The following is a 23,218-nucleotide window of genomic DNA, read 5'->3' on the forward strand; positions in this document are numbered from 1 at the left end:
TCACGTTTTCAAATATCTATATTTTTTTACATTTCATACCTTTAACGTGGGCAATCTGCTTTTTTCAAGAAAATTGCTTGCAAAGGTTTTCTTTTATTTCATTGTGTAAGTAGTGTTGTAGATGTATTTCATAGTCTAGACTTTTCCGACGCTTATATGCTAGAACAAGAATGCTTGAAAAATAATATTTATTCTAATATTTAAGGTTCTACCTCGGCACAATCTATTTTCTTCCCGAATAAATAGAAGATAATTATGTCACGACGCGCACTTAGAGAAAACTGTATCTCACTTGTAGTGATTGGTTGTTTTTCTTTCTGTTTTCTCAAATTGTTTTAGCAACCTGTGTGTTTCCTTCTACTGTAATCAAATTATTTCCAAGTCTCCTGTTACTGCTAGCCGGTTTTCCACTGCGAGCTGGGTTTCGATTTCATCTACTAAGTTATCACAACGGGTAGCGTTAGGGATGTCACTAGGTTCCAGTAAAGATTTGCATTTTCATTTGCTTCGATCTGTTACTTGGCGCAAATCTAAATGATATGAGATTTGTCACATCGTGAATTCCTTGTACCGATTTGTTTTTTTTTTTGTATTTTTGTATGCTTTGAATTTAAATACTATGATTTACTGGTTTAAACACATTTTTCAAGAAATTAAAATAATTAGAAAATAATTGTATGACTGTTTTAAAATTCTCCTCTAATTTTGAAAAGAGCAACACAAAGAAACGACTGTCCTATTTTATGAAAATTAAAAGAAAACAGCTCACAAGGTTATCATCCGAAAAGGAGAATAGAAATTGTTGTTTAATTTTTTGCCATCACACGCTTGATGCTGGCAGTCGATCCTGCTTCCGATTAATATTGACCAATAGCAGCCCACCCACACTAGACTCACTCACTCACCCCCCGCGGCTGCTGCTACGCGATTCGTTGCTAGTTATGCAATCCATTTTCGGAAAACAACAAATCCTTCGGCTTATTACTGCTGCTGTTGCTGTTGTTGCTCATCTTCGTTGGAACCGATAGCAACATTCGCGGTGCCGCTGGCCGGTGCGCCCTTCACTGCAGCCGCATAGCTGCCACCGCCCCCCGCTGGTGAGTTGGTCGGTACACCAATCGGGAGTGATTCTGAGGGTAAATTTGTAGAAAAAAACTTATTTCAACGCTTGTATTCTGGTCCCTCAAAATAAACAGGGAGGTATTTAAATATTATGAATTATTTTTGTGCGTCTTAGTAAAATTCCCGAATTTTAAAGCGACAAACTACAAAAAAGATTGGTACCCAAGCAAGTTTTGTCAACAGTGAGAGCGATGAAGGTGTTGTAAGCAGTTAAATAAGCAAAATAAGTGTACATGCAGTTATTATTTTAAATATGTTTTAATTTTTAATTAAAATATGCAGTGCGCAGAATTAGGAGCCAGGAGCCATTTTAATTGCAATGACTTTACTGCATGCAACAATATTTTTAAGGTTCGGGTTAACTTATTATAGCCTGAGACCAGGGAAGGCTCGACCACTTTGATTGAATTTTGATTCAATTTATTTGACAGTGTGCCGTTCTCAGCCAAGCAAAACTTCAAAAAGTTATATTTGGAATATTTGTAGAACTAGTAATTATCTACAATTTTGCTGAATAAAACTAGACTGTATCTTTCGTATTTACAATGCTATACGGATGCTACCCAGTTGGTAACTAAATAAACATTCACTTGATTACCGACGGAGTAGCAGCATTGTAGTACCGCGTAAACATAAAAGATACAGCAAAAATGGTAGATATTTGCTAGTTTTGCAAATGCCCTATATATAACTTTCTTAAATTTGGTTTGACTGAGACGGTACTGTCAAATGAATCAAAATGGCATCCAAGTGATCGAGCCTGAGTTTATTTTCGTTTTTTTTGCTCACTAGATCAGGGTGACAACTCAATTTGTGATTTCAAATTTTCGGTTTTTCCCGGTTTTCCTGGCCGATATTCCTGGTTTTAAAATATAACGAACGTTTTTTTTGTGTTGAATATTATGCTGGAAACTTTGTCGGGTTGTCTATTCTTTTTTTATTAATTTGCTAAATATGACAAAGTAGAGATACAAATTTACATTTTCTATACTGATAAGGCTTGAAATCACACGTATCATTTATAAGTTACCTTAACCTGTACGATTAACTCAATTAAAGAGAAATTTCTGATTATTTCATAGACCTTTGCCCAGCAAGGCTGGTTGCCAAATTTTAGCCAGTTGGCTCGATTGACAAGAGAAACTAGCCGCCTGTAGCTTCAAATACTGACACTAATCGAGGTCCAAGGGGCTCAAACTCGATGAGACTGGACTGGATGAACAATAAAAACGATGGTTGCCTGGTTCCAAGCAGGCCATAACCAGGATTGAGCGTGACTAAGACAGCAGCCTACCAACGATACTCCAAGCTGAAGAGGGTTTGTACGAAGTCGTGTAAACGGGCCAAGACAGCCAGTTGAGGAGGAAGTAATGCATACCCACTTATAGTAGAAATTTTTACCGCCTTAGTGATGTTAATGCCAGTGCGAGGATGTCGCTCAAGACAAAGCTGTTCAATTACTGATCGACTATTCAGACAAGCTTAACCGTTGAACTGACCGTTCAAACAATTCTTCAGAGCCTCAAATATAGCAGACCAACAAAATCAATAGCGTCCGACGCCCACAGTACATTGCATCGACCCTGTCAACTCCGAAGCACCGTCGTTAGTTAAAATTGAAGCATGCTCAAAAATATGAAATCTTGCAGAAAACCAGGAATAGTCTGCATTTCAGCCAAGATGCTGAAAGCCTACTTAGTATTGTCACCGCAAATGCTGCATCAGCTCGTCAGCAATACCTGGGAAACTGCGACATTTCCGGTGGACAGGATGCAAGGCATTTTGGTAAAAGTCACCAAGAAAGGGAACCTAACTGAATGTGGGAACTCTTAAAATGTACTCTAAATGGTGATCATTAATCGAATCCAGGAGACAATCGACGCTACTCACCGGTAGTAGCAAGCTGGATCTTGTGCCGGCCGATCATGTAAGAATTAGATCAGGACCGTCTTCTTCTAGTGCTTGTTGATTTCGAAAAAGTATTCGACCGGCTAAATCATGAAAATATCTGGGGCGCGCTTAAGCGTAGAGGAGTTCCTGTTAAACTAGTGTATTTCATCGACGTTCACTATGAGGCAGTTTTGTGCAAATTGCTGCACGACAGCCTATAAGGGTTACTGCAAGGATTACATACTTTCACCGCTACTATTACTCATCGTTATGGACGTTAGAACCCTGGAACCCTTTGACAATGGACCAATTAAATTATCTCGACCTGACCGACGACATTTTCTTGCTCTCCCGATGACATTATGATATGCAGAGAAAGTTTGAGAAAGTCTCTGCGACAATTCTAAGGCAGCATGTCTCGAGATCCACGTCGCCGTCGTAAAGACCAAGTTAGTGGGAGTGGATATTAACAATCCCTCCCATTTCACAGCACAGGTTGAGCAGGTGCCCGATTTTCAATATCTTGGTAGCCAGACAACCCCAGGCGGTGGAACCAAGCCTGAGATAGACACACGAATCAAGATGGCCAGTGATGTCTTGTTGGATCTTTGGAATACTTGATGCGTAAATCAGATCGCTTTATCGACCCATGAAATGCGTTTTATTGCCTGCGAGACGTGGTACGTATCAGCGGACATAACCACAGGTCTTCGTTAATCGTTAGCTGCATACATTATTCGGGCTTGGTGGCCTCAATTTAATTAATTTGGAACTCGATCGTTGATATCGCCAGCGCCAGATAGAAACCGAGATTTGGAGGAGTAGGTGAAGGGAGCGTAGGGATATTTTGAGAGAAGTGAACGAAATCTGCAGAAAGACACTCAACTGGAATTCGCAGGGACAACGCAGAAGAGGCAGAGCTAGAGGCTAATGGCCACGTAGCCTAGTCAGCTGTATTCAGACTATTGATGCGAAGCTCTTCCTGGCGGCAGTTGAAAGCCATGGCAGATGACATTCGGCAGTTTGGAAACCAGAGTTTTATGTTCTGCCGAACCAACAGATATGAACAAACAAGTAATTAAGTCATCGGCAAGCATCTGATAGGGTATCAAATCACAGGATTTTTCAACACGAGTTCTTGGATGGACTCATATGGATGTATTTTGGAGATTCCGGAAATATCCGTTGTCGGTTTTATCGGAATTTCAAATTAGTTGTTTGGACTCTTTTGTCTTCCAGCTTCGATGTACGATACTGGTCTAAGAAGGCAATTCGTCGTATTTCGGAATCACCGCCCGCTGATGCTGCTAGTTCGGTAGGATCGTTGCGCTAGCCCCATAATTGTCCTGTACTCTAAAAGCCGCCTGTGAAGTCTGTCGATAAAGAAGAATCTTTGTTTTTCCTGTATGGACTAATCACTGCGACCAGTATCGTTGATCTATTGTTATATCACCCGGGTGTTTGCTGTATAACCCGCACTGCATTTCTTTGCTATAATCGCTATTGAGTGAGCGATAGCTTTATTTGAATTTTATGCGTGCTTGTGTGTAATTTTGGGTTTTAATTTGCTTTCTCTACTTTATCCACCTCGTTCCACATGACAGCGCTGTCCCCAATTATGAGCCCTGGCGCAGCTAGCTAGCTAACCAGTGCATTTAACTTATAAGGGTCATTTTTCTGTCACTGTCAATAGGCCTTATCGGGATAATACAGAATTCTGCATGAAGGAAGCGTCGTGATGAGGGGCCTGAGAATAAACCCATGCTAAAGTCACTTTGACATCGAATGACCTACTTCTACGAAGATTCAAACCCACGACCATTCGCTTGTCAAATCAGATTCGGTAACCTTGCGGCTACAGAGCCCCCTAAAAAGGATCTTTAAAGGTGTTTAGCGCAAAACCTTGTTTTTATTCACGAATTAGCAAACGGGAGGCTATATTTCTGTATATTTGCGTTGATATGAGGAATTGCTTATTAACTTAGGTGTTGTATTTTTCGTGAGGTGCTTAGTTAGTTTCATTGTGCCATAATGTGGTTTTGGGCATGATTGGCACGCTCTCAGATTATGCTTGGCTGAGGTGTAGTAATCAAAAGAGCAAAGTCGAATCCAATACAGCGCGAAATTAAAAACCAATCTAAAGTTTTTTTTTACTTTTATGTGGTAGCTAGCTGACCTGGCAAACTTCATAATTATTGTCACAAATTAACTGTATTTTACATAAATTGTAAATCTCGGATGACCTTCGTCACGATCTGAGGTTTTTACGAGTTTCTGAGGAATTCAACGTTTGATGATTGATTTTGGCAGTTACGTAACTACGAAACCATGGGTAGTTTAATGTACAAATTTTCAATTTTTCCTCACAGTAAAGTTGAAAACCACTCCCCCAATTGCTACGCTAGATAAAATAAAGCCAATAGCATTAAAATATTTGCCGTGATTGTATAACATTTCGCCGAATACCATTTCGCGGAAAACCAACTCCCAGGTTGACCATAACGCGGAATATAGTGTTTCACGAAATACCGTTTAGCGAGAAACTTGCGGATGCGGCAAAATGGTTCATCTGTTTATCACATCAGGGACAAATCTACAAGGACGACGGCCTCGAACAAGAGTGGCTTTTGTCCTTCTTGATATTTCTAGAAAGTTTAAAGAGACGAACTTAAAAAAATTACAGGCTGTTTTATGTACAATTTTTTCGAATACACTCAAGTCGCTTCTTACGCGAAGGATACATTTCGCGTAAAAAGCGACTCCAGTGTACAGAAAGACAGTCTCTAGAATAAAAAACCTAATTATATAATGAAAAAGTATAGAATAATCTAAATTTACTCAAACTAACGTAAATTTCAATAATTTGCACAGCAGCGAAACAAAAAAAAATCTTAGGACCACTTTTTTTTACCAAATTTATATTTATTTTTCTTGCTATTTTTCAGGTAACTATTGCAATTTTTTGTTTATCATCATTGTTGTGTTGTGTTGTTAAAATTTAAATTTAAATAGTTTCTCTAATAGTGTTTTTGAATATTTAGAATAATTATTAATAAATCCTACTTATCTAAACCTAGCGTTAAAACTTTAGTCTAATGGATACCATTGCTGGATAAAGGCGTACACGGAGTGTAAGCACCACCTTCCTCCCTGTATTTTTGATTAAATGCTTCAGTCTTGTGTCTTCTCTAGGATATTCAGGTAAGTTCATCTAGCACCTCGCTTGTAAATGAAATAATAGTTTCAAGTCAAATCTGACCGCAATAAATGAAAGTCCGTTCAGTTTCCTAGGTATTTCCTAGGTGAAACGGAACTCCGCGATCAACTCCGTTCAACCATTGCCACGAAAATATTTCACTAATTCTTTTTTGTATGCCAGAATGGCACTGGGTTCAAAAAGCCACTGCGACAGTCTTGAAAATTGTCTTTTGTAGCTGTATCATAGTTTACAAATTGCTGATACTCATTGAAGGAGTTAAGCTAGATGGTTCTAAGACTATGTCCCAATTAGGTACTATACGGTTAATAAAAGCAATGGCCTTCTTGGAATTGAGTTTCCATACTGAGTATTGAATTACTGATAGCTTCCGAGAAAGCTATACCTGTAAGACGCAACGGATCTGCACAGCAGCAGAGCAAATGCGCTGAACTTTCCAAGTTCACTACTCGTTAAGGTGAAATAGTTTTTAACTACTGCAGGGTCTAGGTAGGTGAAATATCCGGCTTGTCTACAGCCCTGCACATACCAACTGGATGCTATTTTTTGCTTTTGCCAGGTCAATAATTCATTTTTGACGGCGAATATAAAGTTACTCAGAAGCGGTTCGTGCTGCTGAGCTAATCCTTGTCTTGCTAGGCTATCAGCAAGCTGAATGTTCTGGACTACTTTTCAACCAATCTCGCACTCTAGCGCCAGGATATGCGGAAACTAATTATAATCTCCAAGATGAACAAGAGGCTTCATAAGACACCTCGAGTCAACACCATTCTTATAATTAGTCTCGGCAAGAGGCATCATCGTCGGTAAAACAGAGTTTAACATAAAGGGAGGATGTTTATACGTGCGTGTGGGTTTTTTTCTTACTGCTTGCACCATCAGTATTGTTCTTAGGACCAGGAAGCGGTACAAGTTATAATGTCCCCATGGACAAGAGGCTTCATAGCGCACCTCGAGTCAGCACTACTCTGGGAAGAGGGTTGATTATTGATAAATGCCGAATTCATTACGAAGAAAGGATGTTGGCTTTCGCTGTAGTTGGAGGATGTTGGAACTGCTTCCGGTTATTGTGGCATATTACAGAAATTCAACAGAGCCCACTGTGCGACTTCGCCACATCCTAGGCAAGCTCCCAGAGTGGATAAACCGGTAACGCCTAAGCGTGGGGGTGAGATTACAATTCCACTACCCTTTAGTTTTCTTTTCTATAGGGTATCATCGGTCTGATTTTAACTGGCAGCATAAATACCAAATCAGATTTTTACTGTTAATAGCGAATTCATAAATTAACCTGGCTCAGGTCGATCAACACTCAGTTTTAATCGAAGTGCTGTCAAAGCGTTCATAAATTAACCGAGATTGCATCTTGGTTAAACTGACAGCATTTAGTTAGAAGCGCAGGTTAAAACTGATGTCTAGCATTACGGTTTACGGGTCGATCTATCAAACTGCCCGTATCGTCCAAATATTTCGGGTTCGAGTTAGCACGAAGCCAGATTAATTTATGAATTCGCTATTAGGTACCTGATTGCTTAACCGTGATGGCACTCAAAGCCAGACCAACAAAAAAAATTGTGTAAACTGTCCTTAATGTTCAGTTTACACCACCTGTTCGAATTGACGGAATTGACGGACTGTTTTTGGCTGACAACATAATTAATATGTAATCTAAAAGAATCTAATAGCGAATTCGTAAATTATAATCTGGCTCGGGTCGATTAGCACTCAGTTTCAATCGAATTACTCTCAAAGTGATCATAAAAGAATCGAGAGTTTATCTCGGTAAAAATGACAGCGTTTGTAACGAAGGTTACAACCACAATCGTCTAGCATTACGGTGCGATCTGTCAAACTGCGTGTATCATTCATAAACTTCGGGTTCGAGCAAGCACGAACCCATGTTAATTTATGAATTTGATAGTTTATTATATTAATTGTCGGACTGGTTTAGACTGCCAGCATAATTAACAGGTAGCCTAAAAAATCTAAAATATTTTGATGCCTTTAAACACTTCAGAAGTTTGAATTGTCGAACTGTCTTGACCTGACAGCATATGTAGTAGGTAGTTTTAAAGAATCTAAAGGCCTCTAACATTGCACGATTTGTAAATCATAATGGCACTCAAAGTCAGATCGACGACTATGTTCATATAAACCTGCCTTAAGGTCTAGTTTATAGTACCTTTGCGAAGCGCTGGGCGCGCCTTAGCTCTAAACATTACTAATAAATTAAATTGTCTGGACAAATCATACAGTGATCTTTAAACCATTACACTTAATGCGCGTAGGATGCCGCTATAAGTCAAATGACAAATCAGAAAGTGTAACCAAGCCTTAACTAGTGTTGTGCGATAGGATTTAAAAAGCCATCAAATAAACCGAGTAGGCAATGAATGACACCACATGTTGTTAGAAAGCATGGTTAGATAGATAGTTATCAGTTTAGATATTTAGAATGGAATTTAATTTTGATTTCTTCTTGAATTAGCTGTGGTTAACGCTGCATAATTTTTATGATAGGTGCTTTTGATTGTGAGTGCAACTGATACCGAAAATATTTCTAGGTATGAAGGTGCGTGGCAATGACGGAGAATGACGTGATCGGTTGATGCAGGTAAAGCGTGTCATGTGCATGGCTTCTTTTTTCCGAAAATTTATTAACATAATTAAACTAGGAAATAATCATTGTCCTAAGATAACATAACATAGTACATAGTACCATGAATAGATGACTAAAAGCTATTTAATTACAAACATCACATAAACACTCACCCGGTCGCCCGGTGGGGGGCTCGCTTCTTAGATCATGCTTCTTGATAAGTTGACATTCACCACCCTCTGCGAGCAGTTGATAAACGTAAAGATAGCCATCCTGTGAAGCTACCAGTAACCTAAAACGAGCAAAACAAAAAATGAAAAATGGTTCCCAAGTCCAATCTCCGGGAAACGTAATAAAACATACCTTAGCGACTTTTGAATCGTGTTGATCACACAGGAATGTCTGAGCCCAGCGACCGGAAGCACAGCGGATGCGAACGCTCTACTCTGGGTAAACACATCGGTAACCTGCGAGGGTACTGCCAGCGGCAAATAACTGGTCACTGCCTTACTAATATAGCCCATCCAGTGATCCTTGCCACTTTGATCGTCATTATTCTCCGGGGAGCTGCGCTCCAATTTGAATATGTGCACCGTTTCTGTGTTTGAGCTGCAGCACAAATATTTCGAGCATATGCTGAACGCCAACGAAGCAATCGAAACGCACCGTTTTACGCCGCGACGAAATTCGAACAGCTTCGATCCATCGTTCACGGAAAACACCCGAATCACAGTGCCTTTTTCGCTAGCAGTCGCTACTTCTGTTCCCAACTGGCTGAAGGCAATCGCCGCCAGTGGAGAATCGTGTGCCGGAATCATCGTCTTTGCATGCAGATTAACTGCATCGAATATTTGCACCTCCCCGACGGTTGCACTGCCCGGATAAGCTAAATAGCAATGATCGGAATCGGAAGCCAAAGCGCACAGCCCGGTTGTGTTCGGTGGTGTGTCACGAATTGTGTGAACCACTTTCATGTCCCGTATGTTGTGGATGTAGAGGCTTTCCTCCAGGCAAACAACCAGACGCGATCGGTTTAGCTTTACCGCCAAAATGGTGTTGGAATACGAATAGTTGCAAATTTCTGTACCTTTTTTGAAGTGACAAACCTGCATTTTTAAAATAGATATCAGTAGTGTTTTTAGTTAAAAAACATCGTATTTACTTTAAGTTTCCGAGGTGCGTTCAGAGACACAACCGCCACCAGTGAACTGCTGAAGAGGCGTTCCACCAGGCAGATATCCTCGCCATAGCTATTGTAGATCTGATCCAAAGTATTATCAACCGAATTCAACGAAAACAGACTGTATCCGCTTTTCGAACCAACGGCCAGAGAACTGAATGAGAAAGAGCTTATTAATGTTATGTTTGTAAAGCTTTATTACTGAGCACGACTTCGTTAGACTTATAATAGCTGCGGAAGACGCGTGGTTGATTAGCAAAAGCATATATCTTACGTGCAGTCCTGATTAAAGTTTACAAAGAATCCGCCAGCATCGATGTCTGCCCGCGACGAGAGACTCATCCTGCCTGGTTGTGATAATCCCAGTAAACTTCCGAAGTAGATAGCTCGATGTTTTCCTTTGACTGCGCTAACCTTTTTAAGACGTGTATTCGTACAAGAAGTCACTTTTCGAATGCTGGAGTGAGAATTAATAAACAGACTGGTAAATATCTTTCAGTGATTCCAGGCAGTAGCATAACGCCATTTTGCATGGTAGGTAGCGCATAAACATTATGTTATTATATTCGAAATAGTGGCCTAAGCGACAAGTTCTTAGGTAGTAACCCGTTTAACGCGTTTAACGTGATCGGAACCCAAAATTGAGGTCAAAATTGCTCTAGCTATATTTGGATTAGATCACGAGCTCGTTGCTTTGCGATAACATATGAGTGAGAGACGTGTTTGTTTCGTACAGATGTAGGATTTCAAATGTAAGTTACTGTAGCCTTTAACGGATACAGGTATAATAACAATCATTTTCGGGAGCAATGCTTCGAATAAACCGCACATTTGCTGTACATCAGAAACCCAATAAATTTCGAGTGCATAATTCACAGACACGCAGACCAAGCATGTATAATGGTGCGAAGAGTGTCACGTCAGCCCTCAGATTGTGATTCCGAAGAAAAAAACAAGGGAAGCTAAATAGCACACTGAAAAAATCATGGGACTTATAATCATTCAAATATGAAGAATCTTGTTCTAAACCTGCAGTTTACCTGAAAAGAAATTGCACACATTTTTGTCGTAATAAATTTTAGATGGTTATATTCGTGCAAAATAAAAGTACAATCATAAACCAAAATTATGAACTGGAAAAGTTGAAGGCACGTTGCACTAATTGCATTAGACATCCAGCAAAAATGTGTCGTTTGCGACAACAATGTAAATCTAGTAACGGGCAGACATTGTTTTGTATCGTGTTTAAAGGGAAAATTTGTACAAGCGAGCAGAACGTCATAGAGCTTCGCCTTTTTCTAATAATGTTTGTTTTTGAAGGCCAATTAGGCAAATGTACGACGAGGCAACTGAATGTAATATTTAATAATAAAGGAAAAACGGTGGTTTCATTAATTTACACTGACATTCACCAACATCTTGAGCAAAATTGTCCTGTACATACTCTGATAGCAAAATTATAGTTTGTAATAAACCCCATTTTCAAATGTACATAACCATGCAAAACCCGAAGCACAAAAATTCCATTAATTTAATATCAAATTAACTGACGATTATTGAGGCACGTTCCGCTAAAACAATAAATCTCAGACGCAAATAAACTAAATCACCTTCGGAAGATAGTACGCCAGCCAAGCAAGCAAGCGATAAACAGCTGATGAAATAAAGGTTCTTTGCTTTCCCAAAATGGACTCTCCTTCGAGTACTAAGAAAAACGCACCTACCTGCTGGACTTATATTGAACACGGACACTATTGTCTGACCCCGAAGGAACACCTCCTGCTTAATGTTTGCTATTTTTAAGAGTTTGTGTCCGTTTTCACACCAAATACAGATAAAAAACTATAACCGAGATCTTTTTGCGACGAAACGAACGGAGGAGAAAAACGGCTGACCGTTCTTTCTTCTTTTGCGATGCGATGTTTGTGTTTTCAACTTTTACATCAATTCTCTTTCTTGTTCTTTATGTGTTCACTTCGTTTTTGCTCACTTCTCTTTATGTTTGACAGCGTCGGCCAATGAGTATAGATCAGGTGTGATAATTATACAACATCCGTGATAAAGCGTGACTTGAAGCGCTACGGTGACGTCGAAACGTGAGAGCAAACTGGATTATTTATTAAAACCGTTAAAACGATAATAAAACTTACCGTATAAATATAAAAAAAAATTGTGGACAAACAATTGACGATTGTATCCAACATCCAAGCAAATTAGTTACCTATCTCGTATAAATTGTTTAGCTTATAAGTAAAACAAAGAATCTCTGACCTGTTCGGATGGGAATGTTTCATTTTTTCTGAAATCGAAGTAAATGAAGTCAAAGGTGTATATAAAATTGTCGTGCAAAAGGGAGGCAAGCAAAGCATAAATTATGCTTCCATGTCATTAATATGAATATTGAAATATGAAACATTTTACCACAGACAAACAGACGAGACACTCGCGATAATTCCATCGTCCAATCAAAAACCACTCATTTTTCAAAAAAGCATGTTTCGCAACATGGCCACACCGCGGCGCGCGAGTGTTGCTTTGAGTTTTCGATGTAAAACCATTCAAATGTATAAAACCCTACAGCATAAAACCCTGCAAATGCAAGCTACTCCGCGACATGCAAAACAGAGGGTGCTAGTGTGCAAGCGAAATGTGCAGGACGATGGTTTTTAAAAGATTTTATTCTAAGTGTCATGTCAGTTTGTCAGTGATTTTACATTTCAATTAATTTCATTTGGTTAGTAAGGCCATTGTAAATCATTTTTAAAGTTTTTGTCAACGCCGCCCCCCCCCCCCCCCAACCTTGGAAATTGGCTTGAAAAATTAGGGGGCGGAAAAATAATTTGTAGGATGAGTCAAATTTTTTTTTATAAAATCTACTGTCTCTGGGTTCTACAGTCTGAAAAACTCTAAAAATGAGTGTACAAGTTGAGTTCACGCTTCTAGTACGAAACAAAAAAGGAAATTCGAACAATGGAATTTCCGAAAATCGTCCAAAAAAATTTTCCTTCGTTTTTGTCTTTTTTTTTCGTAGAGTTTTGCATAGAAAATAATAACGTATATATTCTAAGCAAGAATAAATTCAGTTTTCACGTTTAGACTTTAAATAAAAATGCCTAAACCCAAGTTTTTTTTGCTCGATTAAAAAATTCACTTTGTTTTTTTTTCGCCCCCACCCTTCAGTGGCCGAACATCGGAAGGACAAAAACTTTATAAAATATTTGTAATGGCCTAATTGCATGTTTTTATTGTCTTTCGACTGCCAATGGAATTCCAATCAGAGATAAAAAATTTATTAATGTTTCGAATCATTTATTCCAAGTCCAACGTTACTTCCGTTTTCGTCTTCATAAAGGGCTATCCTTCTCACGTAATCGCAAATTACTCCATAGAGCCGAACTGGCTTTGACACGGCTACTCGTTGCCAATTCATTGAGCATCTCGACACACGCAAGTTAGCTTCCAGAGCCTGGTCGAGCAATCTAGCTGTTTTGAGCCCTCTATTTCTGGTGCCGGTGGGGTTCTTGAAGAGTCGTCCGGCATCCTTGTGACGTGGCCGGCCCACCGCAGCCTCTAGACTTTTGCTAGATGGACTATCCCAAGTAACAACGGTAACTGAATTGCAAGAGCAATTGCTGCTTACGGGTTGATTTAAGGTGGTCAAAGCTGCATAAAGTAGGCACTTAAATTGTGTTTGAACAAGCGATGTTTAAAATACTTTAAGTTCTTCAAACCAGCTCTCTCTCTCAAAAGCTGATAAACAAGCATAAACAACAATAGAGGATATTTCTACTAAACAATCCGCTTTTAAACAGCCATAAACATCAAGCCGTTTTACGGCTGCTTAAAGGTGGTAAAGTGTAGAGTTCGAAGCTTTCATTACTCACCACTTTCAAACTACTTTAAGGCTGCTTAAGGGTGTTAAAGTAGCTTTATAAACTACTACCAAGTTTTCATTCGGCTCACAGCACACATGGCTGGCAAAGGGTGAACATGTGCATTCCATAACCTCTGTTCATTAACTCCTATTCCTACCTCCACGAGGTGCCGGCTGGGGTACGCAACTTCGGTTGTCGTATGCTAACAGGAAAGGGGGCACAGTGGCTCCCGCCCACATTAAGATGGCAGCCCCATCAGCGGGATAAGGACCTTAGGTTAACAGCCTACTGTACCAGAACACACAAAAAGTTAATGAAAATGAAAGAAGAAATCTCTCCGGATTATTGGCAACGACCTTTAGCATGAAAACACGGACACGAATCGGAACATGGAATATACTGACCCTTGCCCAGCAGGGCAAGCTGGCTCAACTTGCAAGGGAAGCTAGCCGCCTGAAGCTTGAAATCCTGGGGCTGAGCGAGGTCCGCTGGCCGGGTACTGGCGAACACAGGACATCATCCGGGCAAGTCTTGCTCTACTCTGGCATACGAGGTGAAAATGCTACTCGTGAAAGAGGAGTTGGATTCCTACTGAGCCCAGGGGCACATGCGGCCCTGATGAAGTGGGAACCAATAAATGAGCGAATAATCGTTGCCAGATTTAGAACACGGGTTAGGAACCTTACGGCAATCCAGTGCTATGCGCCAACAGATGCTGCCGACCTGCAGGAGAAAGAGAGCTTTTACAGCCAGCTGAACAGCGTGGTTGAGAAAATCCCGAAGGGGGACATCCAAATTCACATGGGCGACTTCAACGCGAAGATTGGCTCAAACAACGCGGACCTTGAACGCGTCATGGGACGCCATGGCCTAGGAGAGATGAGCGAAAACGGGGAGCTGTTTACAGAATTCTGTGGTAATAACGACATGGTCATTGGTGGATCGCTCTTCCCCCATAGACCAGTACATAAAGTCACGTGGGTTTCCCGCGACGGCCGAACAGAAAACCAAATCGACCACATCTGCATCAGCCGGAAATGGAGAAGGAGCCTTCTTGATGTACGCAACAAACGCAGCGCTGACATTGCATCCGACCATCATCTTGTTATCGCTGAGATACGTCTGCGCGTCGCGCGTGTCCAACGACGGGAGGAGAAAGTTGGATGCCGCTACGACGTCCGCCGATTGGAGAATCCTGAGGTGAAAAGGGCCTTTGTTGAACAACTTGAATCTCGAGCCTCGGAGTTGCCATCTGGTGGAACCGTCGAAGAGCAATGGACCGGCATCAAGAACGCCTTCATCACGACCAGTGATGAAACCCTCGGCAAAGCGCGCAGTGGGCGGAGGGAGTGGATTTCGGATGAAACTTGGAGGAAGATCGACGAGCGGAGAGAGGCGAAAGCCGGCATTGAGCGAGCGCGGACCAGATCGGCTAAGACAGCTGCCCGTCAACGATACGCCGAACTGGAGAGGGCTGTTAAACGTGCTTGTAGGCGGGACAAGAGAGCCTGGACTAACTCCCTAGCCGAACAAGGAGAAACCGCCGCCGCCAATGGTGATATCCGTTTGTTGTACGATATTTCTCGCCGCCTTAGTGGTGCCAGGATGAATACAAAGATGCCGCTAAAGGACAGAGCTGGTCAGCTATTGACTGACCGTACAGAACAGCTTAAGCGATGGACTGAACATTTTGAACAACTCTTCCGAGTTTCAAATGTCAGAGACCAACAAAACCAGCAGCGTACGACGCCTACAGTTCGTCGAATAAATCGCGTGAACTCGGAGGCGCCATCGCTGGATGAAATTGTAGCAGCCATCAAGAGTATGAAATCCAATAGAGCGCCAGGGATAGATCGTATTTCAGCCGAAATGCTCAAAGCTGACCCATCTTTGTCAGCCCAGATGATGCATCAGCTTTTCAGCAATATTTGGGAAACCGCAACTTTTCCGGTGGACTGGATGCAGGGCATATTGGTCAAAGTCCCTAAGAAAGGAGACCTAACTGAATGCGGTAACTGGCGTGGCATCACGTTGCTCTGTATTACTCTCAAAGTACTCTGTAAGGTAATCCTCAACCGGATCCAGGAGAAGATCGACGCTACTCTCCGGCGGCAGCAAGCTGGATTCCGTGCTGGCCGATCATGTGTAGACCATATCACAACGCTCCGCATTATATTGGAGCAGATCAACGAATTCCAGGACTCTCTTCTGCTGGTGTTCGTTGACTTCGAAAAGGCGTTCGACCGACTCAATCACGAAAACATCTGGAGCGCACTTAGGCGTAGAGGAGTTCCAGATAAGCTAGTCCATCTCATCGAGGCTCAGTACGAGGCGTTCTCGTGCAAGGTTTTGCACGACGGCGTCTTGTCCGACCCCGTAAGGGTTACTGCTGGCGTGAGACAGGGCTGCATTTTATCACCGCTTCTGTTTCTCATCGTTATGGATGAGATATTAGTTGGAGCAATTGACAGTAGACCAAATCGAGGATTGCCTTGGAATCCTCTAACGATGGAGCAGCTAAATGACCTCGACCTAGCCGACGACATTGTCTTGCTCGCACAACGCCGAAACGATATGCAGAGCAAGTTAGACGACCTCTCCGAGAGCTCCCAGGCAGCAGGTCTCACAGTCAATGTAGCGAAAACTAAGTCTATGGTAGTGAACACTGACAATTCCACCAACTTTACAGTAGCGGGACAACAAGTTGAGCAGGTAGCCGTCTTTCAATATCTTGGTAGCCAAACAACGCCCGATGGTGGTACCAAGACTGATATAGCCACACGGATCAGGAAGGCCAGGGGTGCCTTTGCAGGTCTGCGAAACATTTGGCGCTCAAACCAGATCACTCTACGTACGAAAACCCGAATCTTTAATTCAAACGTTAAATCCGTACTGCTGTATGCCTGCGAAACGTGGTGCGTCTCAGCGGAGACAACGCAAAAACTGCAAGTATTCATTAACCGGTGCCTGCGATATATTATTCGTGCCTGGTGGCCTGATAATTGGATATCCAATGAGGAACTCCATCGTCGGTGTCATCAACGGCCGATAGCCACAGAAATTCGTGAGCGTAGGTGGAAGTGGATCGGACACACCTTGAGGAAAGGAGCGAACGAGGTTTGCAGAGCAGCACTCGACTGGAATCCACAAGGACAGCGTAGAAGAGGCAGACCCAGAGGCTCATGGCGACGGAGCTTAGCCAACGACATCCGGGCTGTAGACGAGAACCTGTCCTGGCGACAGGTAAAAGCCATGGCGGGTAACCGTCAGCAGTGGAGATCTCTGATTTCATCCCTTTGTTCTGCCGGACCGGCGGACATGGACACATAAGTAAGTAAGTAAGTCACAGCACACATACTGTAAGATCATAGAATTTTGCAATTCGGCTGGCAGCAAAAATGTTAAATGTAAAAAAAAAAATTAAATGTAAGTTACTTTCCAATATGCATAACAGAGGGTGTGTTAGTGTGCATGCAAAACGATTTGGAGATGGCTAGATGGTCACCGGAGACGCTTTACTAACGGGACAGGGTTTTAGAATCTTCGTCGAGTTACTATACCGCGAGTAGTGCGTAACGTGTTTTACATCTGGATAGTGGAAAGTTTACTAACAGGACGTCAGGTTCATCAATCGTGCTATCATACCGCTGCAACACGTGATATTTTCGGTAGGGGAATAGCGACGTGCATCACTTTACTCACGGGACTTCAAGTTCATCGACCGTGTTGCTGCCCTACTCCTGTTCCTGCTGAATCATATCGTACAGGTCGTACCAATGAAAGAACGCCATTTTAATAGTCGAAATTAAATGTAACTTACGACGTATCAGCTATGTCTATGTCTGTGTGGGCTAATCACAGCCGCCTTGTAAGGTACACTGAGCTCCTGAGTCATCGATTCTTGGATTCAGTGTAGTATTTAGGAGGGCTGTACATAATGGAGGCTTGCAGCATCCGAGAATGTATTCATCCTAGCATAAGATTCTCGCAGTGGCCTTTTAAGCCAATCCCTTCTGGCAAACAAACAAAAAAATCATCCCAGCAAGTGCTCAGTTTGCCGTTAAATTTCGTGACATTTCGTACTTCATCCGTTTCGTTCTTTCCAATTCGTGTGATAATCTAGTCACTAAGCGGCGATTTCTGAGGATACCTCCCAGGTAACCATAACCAATAAGCATTACGTAAGCAGCAAAGCAAATCAACCGCTTATCCAGCTTTTTACGAGTCATAATGGCGGACGTGTTCGTAATATTTGAACAGCGTTTTTGACATTTCCCTAATACATCGCACGTTTTCTTTCCGCGCGTTTACGGCAAAACTGAAGGAATGTACGGAAAGACAACGTGCGATGTATTAGGGAAATGTCAAAAATGCTGTTCATATATTACGAACACGTCCGCCATTATGGCTCGTAAAAAGCTGGATTGGCATATTTGGCGTTTTATACTGCACGTTGTTGTATATTAGCTTTTTGATGGCAAATTGGCATCCAAAATTCTATTCAAATTTCTCGTGTCAGTAATCAGCTGCAAATGAGCATTGTCAGCACTATAAGAAGGTTAGCAGTAAAGTAGCCGTATATTTTGCCAAAATGACATTTGAGTAGCATTTAAGATGACTTAAATGCCTATTGGCTTGCATTTGAATAGCATTGATGATGCATATTGGTTACCTGGGCGGGTCTAGCTGTAATATGCTGGCCAGCACTCGTGTATTAGGTAAATTGTTTAACACGCTAAAGCATTCCTTCAGCGGATGGTTTTGTAAGTATGTATGTATGGGGGTAGCCACCATCATCTCAAGGGTTTCTCATTGTATGCAAGTAGAATTACTGCAGAATCGAGTTTATCTACCTAGCAACTTTCATGTCAATGCTGTTCGTGAAGGACCAAAAGGGGTTGGGTGGATCTATAAGCAATGTCGCTTATATGATTCAACGGGATATAAGACACTCCTTCCAGCATAGACTTCTGGTTTCTAGATACATAACTTCGCCGTGTAAACTTGCGTGATGATTTGTGTGCTAGAAGGTCGCGTAAAAATCCTCTCCGATCTTATATGACTTGGGCTGGTTACCACATTCCTCATCCAGTCTTCGATTCATTCAATACCCTGATGCTCCTTCCTCTTGGCGATAATGATGATATATGGCAATGTAATAAAATATGTGTTATATGAATATACATTATATGAAGATATATAGACAAAAACAGAACAATCTCACCATCAGTCCTTCGAATGGAATAGAGTTGCATCATTTGAGTTTACATGAGTGCTTCCATTATTAATTTAATTTTTTCTTCTGGTATCCATGAACATTATTTAAACTTTCTTCGGCCCGAATTTTCACTGTACAGTAGGAGGTGCTTGCTTCATGAGCTAAAACAAAACAAATCATTAAATAACTTATGCTAAGCTTACCTACTAACAAGGTCGTGTGGCTCAGCCGTCATCCAAACCCGCAGTTTTGAGATCTGGCAGTCTGGAACCAGCCATCATCGCACCTCCTAGCTTGGCTACTCAATAGAGCATTACCGGGTAAGGCCACGTGGAGGCGCTAGGTAGGGGCTTGGGATGGCTGGAGCTATGTTGGACGCTTCCTCATTTGCCTTCCCCGTTTCATACCGGCATTCCTTCAGCGGATGGTTTTGTCCAAAAACAGTTCTATATGTCTTACAACATGGATTAGCAAACATTGGCGGGATCGACGAAAAGCGTCGTAGGTGCAAAGGCTCCAACGTTATCCGAAGGCATCTTTGTTCGTACGGCGGTTATCTTTGCGGGTGGAACGCCATAGTAGTCGTCGTAAAGCGAAACGAACAAAACAGCGTTTCACTCTTTCAGTGCGAAATGTGAGTTGCATGGTAAGGTGCCCAGATTTGGACATCATATTCGAGGACGCTTCGAACAAGAGAGCAATAGAGTGTCTTCAATGCGTACATGTCACGAAATTCACGTGCGTTACGCCGGCCGCCGGGTGATAAAAGCCCTGGGAAGTCGCACTAATGTGTTCGTTGAAAAAGAGTTTGCAGTTCATCGTCACTCCCAAGTCTTTATTCGATGTAACACGATCCAAACTGAAACCGTCTATGGTGTAGTCACCTGCGTCCATGCATAGTAAAACTTATTATTTTGCACTTTGTTGTGTCCATCTCCATGCCATTCAAGACACACCACCTGGCTGTGTTGTTAATATCTTGCTGTAAAACAGCGCAGTCGACCAACGAGCTAATGGTTCGGTAGGTCTTTAAGTCGTCGGCGTACATAAGGTGATGAGAGTTAATTCTGTGACTCGAGTCATTCAAACAGAATGAAAATTCAGGGACCAAGGTGCACGCCACCTTGTGGCACGCTTGGTGTAAAAAAACTGTTTGGTTCGACCGATCCTAATTTCACGACAGTTGATCTATCGAATAGATATGACTTAAACCATAAAATGAGCCAATGAGGAAAACTTGGCCTTTCAAGCTATTTGAGTGTTAATTTGTGGGGTACTATCGAACGCTTTAGTAAAATCCACGTGAACGTGAATCCAATTAACATCGCTTTTCCAGAATAGAGTTGAACGCGCTAGTGTAATGCCACAAGATTTGTTTAGCCGCAAAGCAAAGTACATTCTATCATAAATCACAAGTTCAAGTTCAGCGTTTTTGCTAGACAACAGTGGATCGAAATCGGTCGGTAATTTTTAACGACGTGAGTGCATCCGCGCAACCGCGAATAAATTCATGAGGTACTTTATCCAGTCTATGACTAGACTGGGACGACGAAAGAGTTTCACTATTGGTCTGAACTCTTATGCCAAGTCTTCCATTTTACTTGGTCCATGTTCTCAGCCTCCAAACCCGCCGGAATCATCATCTAAATTTTCCTGTTGATCTGCGTGATTCACGTAAGTAGTTTTCAGATTTATTGTATGAAGTAATGGAGTATAATTTCAACTTATTACTATAAGCAATTTTATATTATAAGTAATTACCACGACCATAGACACATATGATCCATCCAGTATGTTGAAAAATGTAAATTGTGGAGCAGAATCATTCTTAGCACTACAGATATTGTTTAATCGTCATGGACAATCTTCTTTTCGGCATCTTTTTTGCTGGATTTCTTCTTCTTCGCTGGAGTCTTTTCCGGTTTCTCTGGTTTTTCCGGAACCTCACTATCGGTCGGATGACCGCTGGCGGAGCCAACGGGTGGTACCTGCGGTGGACCACCAACTCCAGCTTGTCCGGCTGCACTTCCAGCAGCAGTCGGAGGAGGTCCACCCGGAGCAGGCCCAGGACCGTACGGAGAGTGAGGATGATGGCCATCGCCGACTGGTCCACCGTGGTGCGGGTCAGCTCCGTAGTGACCCATAGGTGCGCCATGGCTAGGACGCGGTGGACCTGGCATATATTGACCGGGTGGTGGCGGTGCGTATTGCTGGTGATATGGATAGTGACCATATTGTCCATAGGATTGGGGATGTGCTCCGTATCCGCTAGGTAGATAGTACGGTCTTGGAGGACCAGCATGTGGATAACCGGGATATCCAGAATGAGACGGCATACCTGGGTGCGGCTGCATATGCGGGGGAATGTGATGGCTCGGCGGCGGAGGTGGAGGAGCCTGGTGATGAGGGACTGTAACATTCGGTGGAGCAACATGAGATTCAGCACTGTGCGATGGATATGGAGAGGAAGGAGCAGATGTCGGTGCTGTTGTAACGTGATGGTGGGGCGGTGGAGGCGCCGATACAGGTGGCGGCGGAGTCGCTGCCACCGGGACAGTTTCTGGTTTTTGTTCGGGAACAACAGCAGGATTACGATAATGCTCTGAAAAAATTATTATTTTTTATATTTATCTACTCAAAAGATAAAAATAAATTAGAACTCACCAGGTGCAAGATTGGATGCCGGAGGTACAGGCGTGCTCGGCAACGGTTGTTCAACTGGAGGTGGTTTATGTTCCACTGTCGCTTCCTTGGGTAATTCCTCCGATGTTTTTTGAGTTGCAGCCAATTTAGAGGTTTCATCAAGCTTTAGCGGTACCTCTTCTCTTTCATCCTTTTTCTGTACGCTTTCGTGCGAAATTTTTGCTACGGGCTCCTGTTCAGCGCGGGCTTCCTCATTGAGAGGAACAGCTGAATGTCCAACCGCAAGACCATCTCCGGTGTGATCATCTGGTTTTCCGCCAACAGCATGAGCTGGCATAAGTGGTTTTTGCTGTTCCTCGACCGTCCGCATGCGTTCACGTTTCATTATCTCATATTGTCTGTCAACCATTTTTTGGAAAGTTTCATCATCCACAGCCGGTTTGCAGTGTTTCTTAAGTTCGTCCTGAAACTGTTCGCTTGATTCGACAAATTTACGTTTTCTCGTATCGAATTTTTCTTCGATCAGCTGCAACTCATGCTGGAGCTTCATTTGATGCATAGCCAGCGATTGAACCTGCCTTTTAAGGACGTGCATGCGTTGGGTGGTTACAACCGAACGAACATCCGGCACAACAGCATCAGAAAAAATTTCATTTATCAAACGATGATTCCGAGAAAACCTTGCATAAGCTACGTGCTTGAACGAATATCCATCGTCTTGGTCTTCTTCATCCTCAGCTGGTTGTATATCGATTCTTCGATCCTGCTGGCCGCCTTTCGAGCTAGATCTTGCACCATCATGACCATCGCCATCACCGCCTGGCTTGGACTTATTCTTGGCAGTCAAATATGCCAAATATGCCGGAGAATTATGGTAGGCTTTGAGATTCTTCTCATATTCCAACTTTTCGGCCTCGTACTCCGCAATGTACTCTTCCTTATCCTTCTCCGGTAGATCACGCCACTGCTGGCCGATTATTTTCCCCACTTCCCACAGTTTCAGGTCGGAATTGGAAGCCTTGATCGAGTCCCAAACCTTGCGTGAGTAGCGCATATACGGCATAAGAGGCTTCTCCGGTGCCTTCGGTGGTTTGATCATTTTAGCCTCTGCTGTCGTGGCCGATTTTCCCAGCTTTTGGGGCGTGAATGCCGGATTGCCCTGCGGGCTGTGCATGAACGGACTAGACGTGTCTGGTTTGCGGCTATCGGAGCTGGACCCGGAGGGGCGCAGCCGCTGCGTTGTCGGTGTTGAAACCGGCGAATGCTTGTAGTTCGAAGGGAGCGCCATTTTGGATTCCAGGTTGGCTAAAATAAGCGGATCAATAAAGCGCTTTTATTCACTGAAACTAGAAAATCGGTACAGTACTTACCTGGTTGAGAAAAAACACTAACGAACTGGCTGCTCTTTATTAAAAACACGGAATATATGGATTTATACAGGAAATTAAAAATTTAACTTGCGTCAGACACAGAA

The 23,218-nt window shown here is 42.4% G+C and overlaps 2 protein-coding genes across 3 annotated transcripts; both read right to left on the minus strand.

The window, feature by feature from the left end:
• On the minus strand, positions 1-11,915 carry LOC128733990 (WD repeat domain phosphoinositide-interacting protein 2). Of its 2 annotated transcripts, none has more exons than XM_053827940.1 (6): positions 11,733-11,915; positions 10,283-10,465; positions 9,991-10,162; positions 9,192-9,934; positions 9,002-9,120; positions 1-1,130 (listed from the first exon to the last, which is right to left on the minus strand). In XM_053827940.1, the coding sequence occupies exons 2-6, from the start codon at positions 10,348-10,350 to the stop codon at positions 982-984; spliced, it is 1,251 nt and encodes a 416-aa protein (XP_053683915.1). In that variant the 5' UTR covers positions 10,351-10,465; positions 11,733-11,915; the 3' UTR covers positions 1-981. The 2 variants fall into 2 exon arrangements, with proteins under 2 accessions (XP_053683915.1, XP_053683916.1); XM_053827941.1 differs by having other exon boundaries at positions 11,729-11,915.
• An 8,897-nt stretch (positions 11,916-20,812) lies between these two features.
• On the minus strand, positions 20,813-23,218 carry LOC128736318 (SWI/SNF-related matrix-associated actin-dependent regulator of chromatin subfamily E member 1). The gene is made up of 3 exons (XM_053830792.1): positions 23,115-23,218; positions 21,766-23,049; positions 20,813-21,703 (listed from the first exon to the last, which is right to left on the minus strand). The coding sequence occupies exons 2-3, from the start codon at positions 23,030-23,032 to the stop codon at positions 20,949-20,951; spliced, it is 2,022 nt and encodes a 673-aa protein (XP_053686767.1). The 5' UTR covers positions 23,033-23,049; positions 23,115-23,218; the 3' UTR covers positions 20,813-20,948.

The sequence above is a fragment of the Sabethes cyaneus genome, chromosome 2, assembly GCF_943734655.1.
Source record: "Sabethes cyaneus chromosome 2, idSabCyanKW18_F2, whole genome shotgun sequence".
In the NCBI taxonomy this organism is placed as follows: Eukaryota; Metazoa; Arthropoda; class Insecta; order Diptera; family Culicidae; genus Sabethes; species Sabethes cyaneus.

Excerpts from the sequence above, each read along its gene's own strand:
- LOC128733990 (XM_053827940.1), bottom strand. The coding sequence starts at position 10,350 with ATGAGTCTCTCGTCGCGGGCAGACATCGATGCTGGCGGATTCTTTGTA. Across the intron at positions 10,163-10,282 it reads AACTTTAATCAGGACTGCAC|TTCTCTGGCCGTTGGTTCGA; the intron begins GTAAGATATATG and ends TTTCTCATTCAG. Across the intron at positions 9,935-9,990 it reads ACGCACCTCGGAAACTTAAA|GTTTGTCACTTCAAAAAAGG; the intron begins GTAAATACGATG and ends TTAAAAATGCAG.
- LOC128736318 (XM_053830792.1), bottom strand. The coding sequence starts at position 23,032 with ATGGCGCTCCCTTCGAACTACAAGCATTCGCCGGTTTCAACACCGACA. Across the intron at positions 21,704-21,765 it reads GGCATCCAATCTTGCACCTG|AGCATTATCGTAATCCTGCT; the intron begins GTGAGTTCTAAT and ends TAATTTTTTCAG.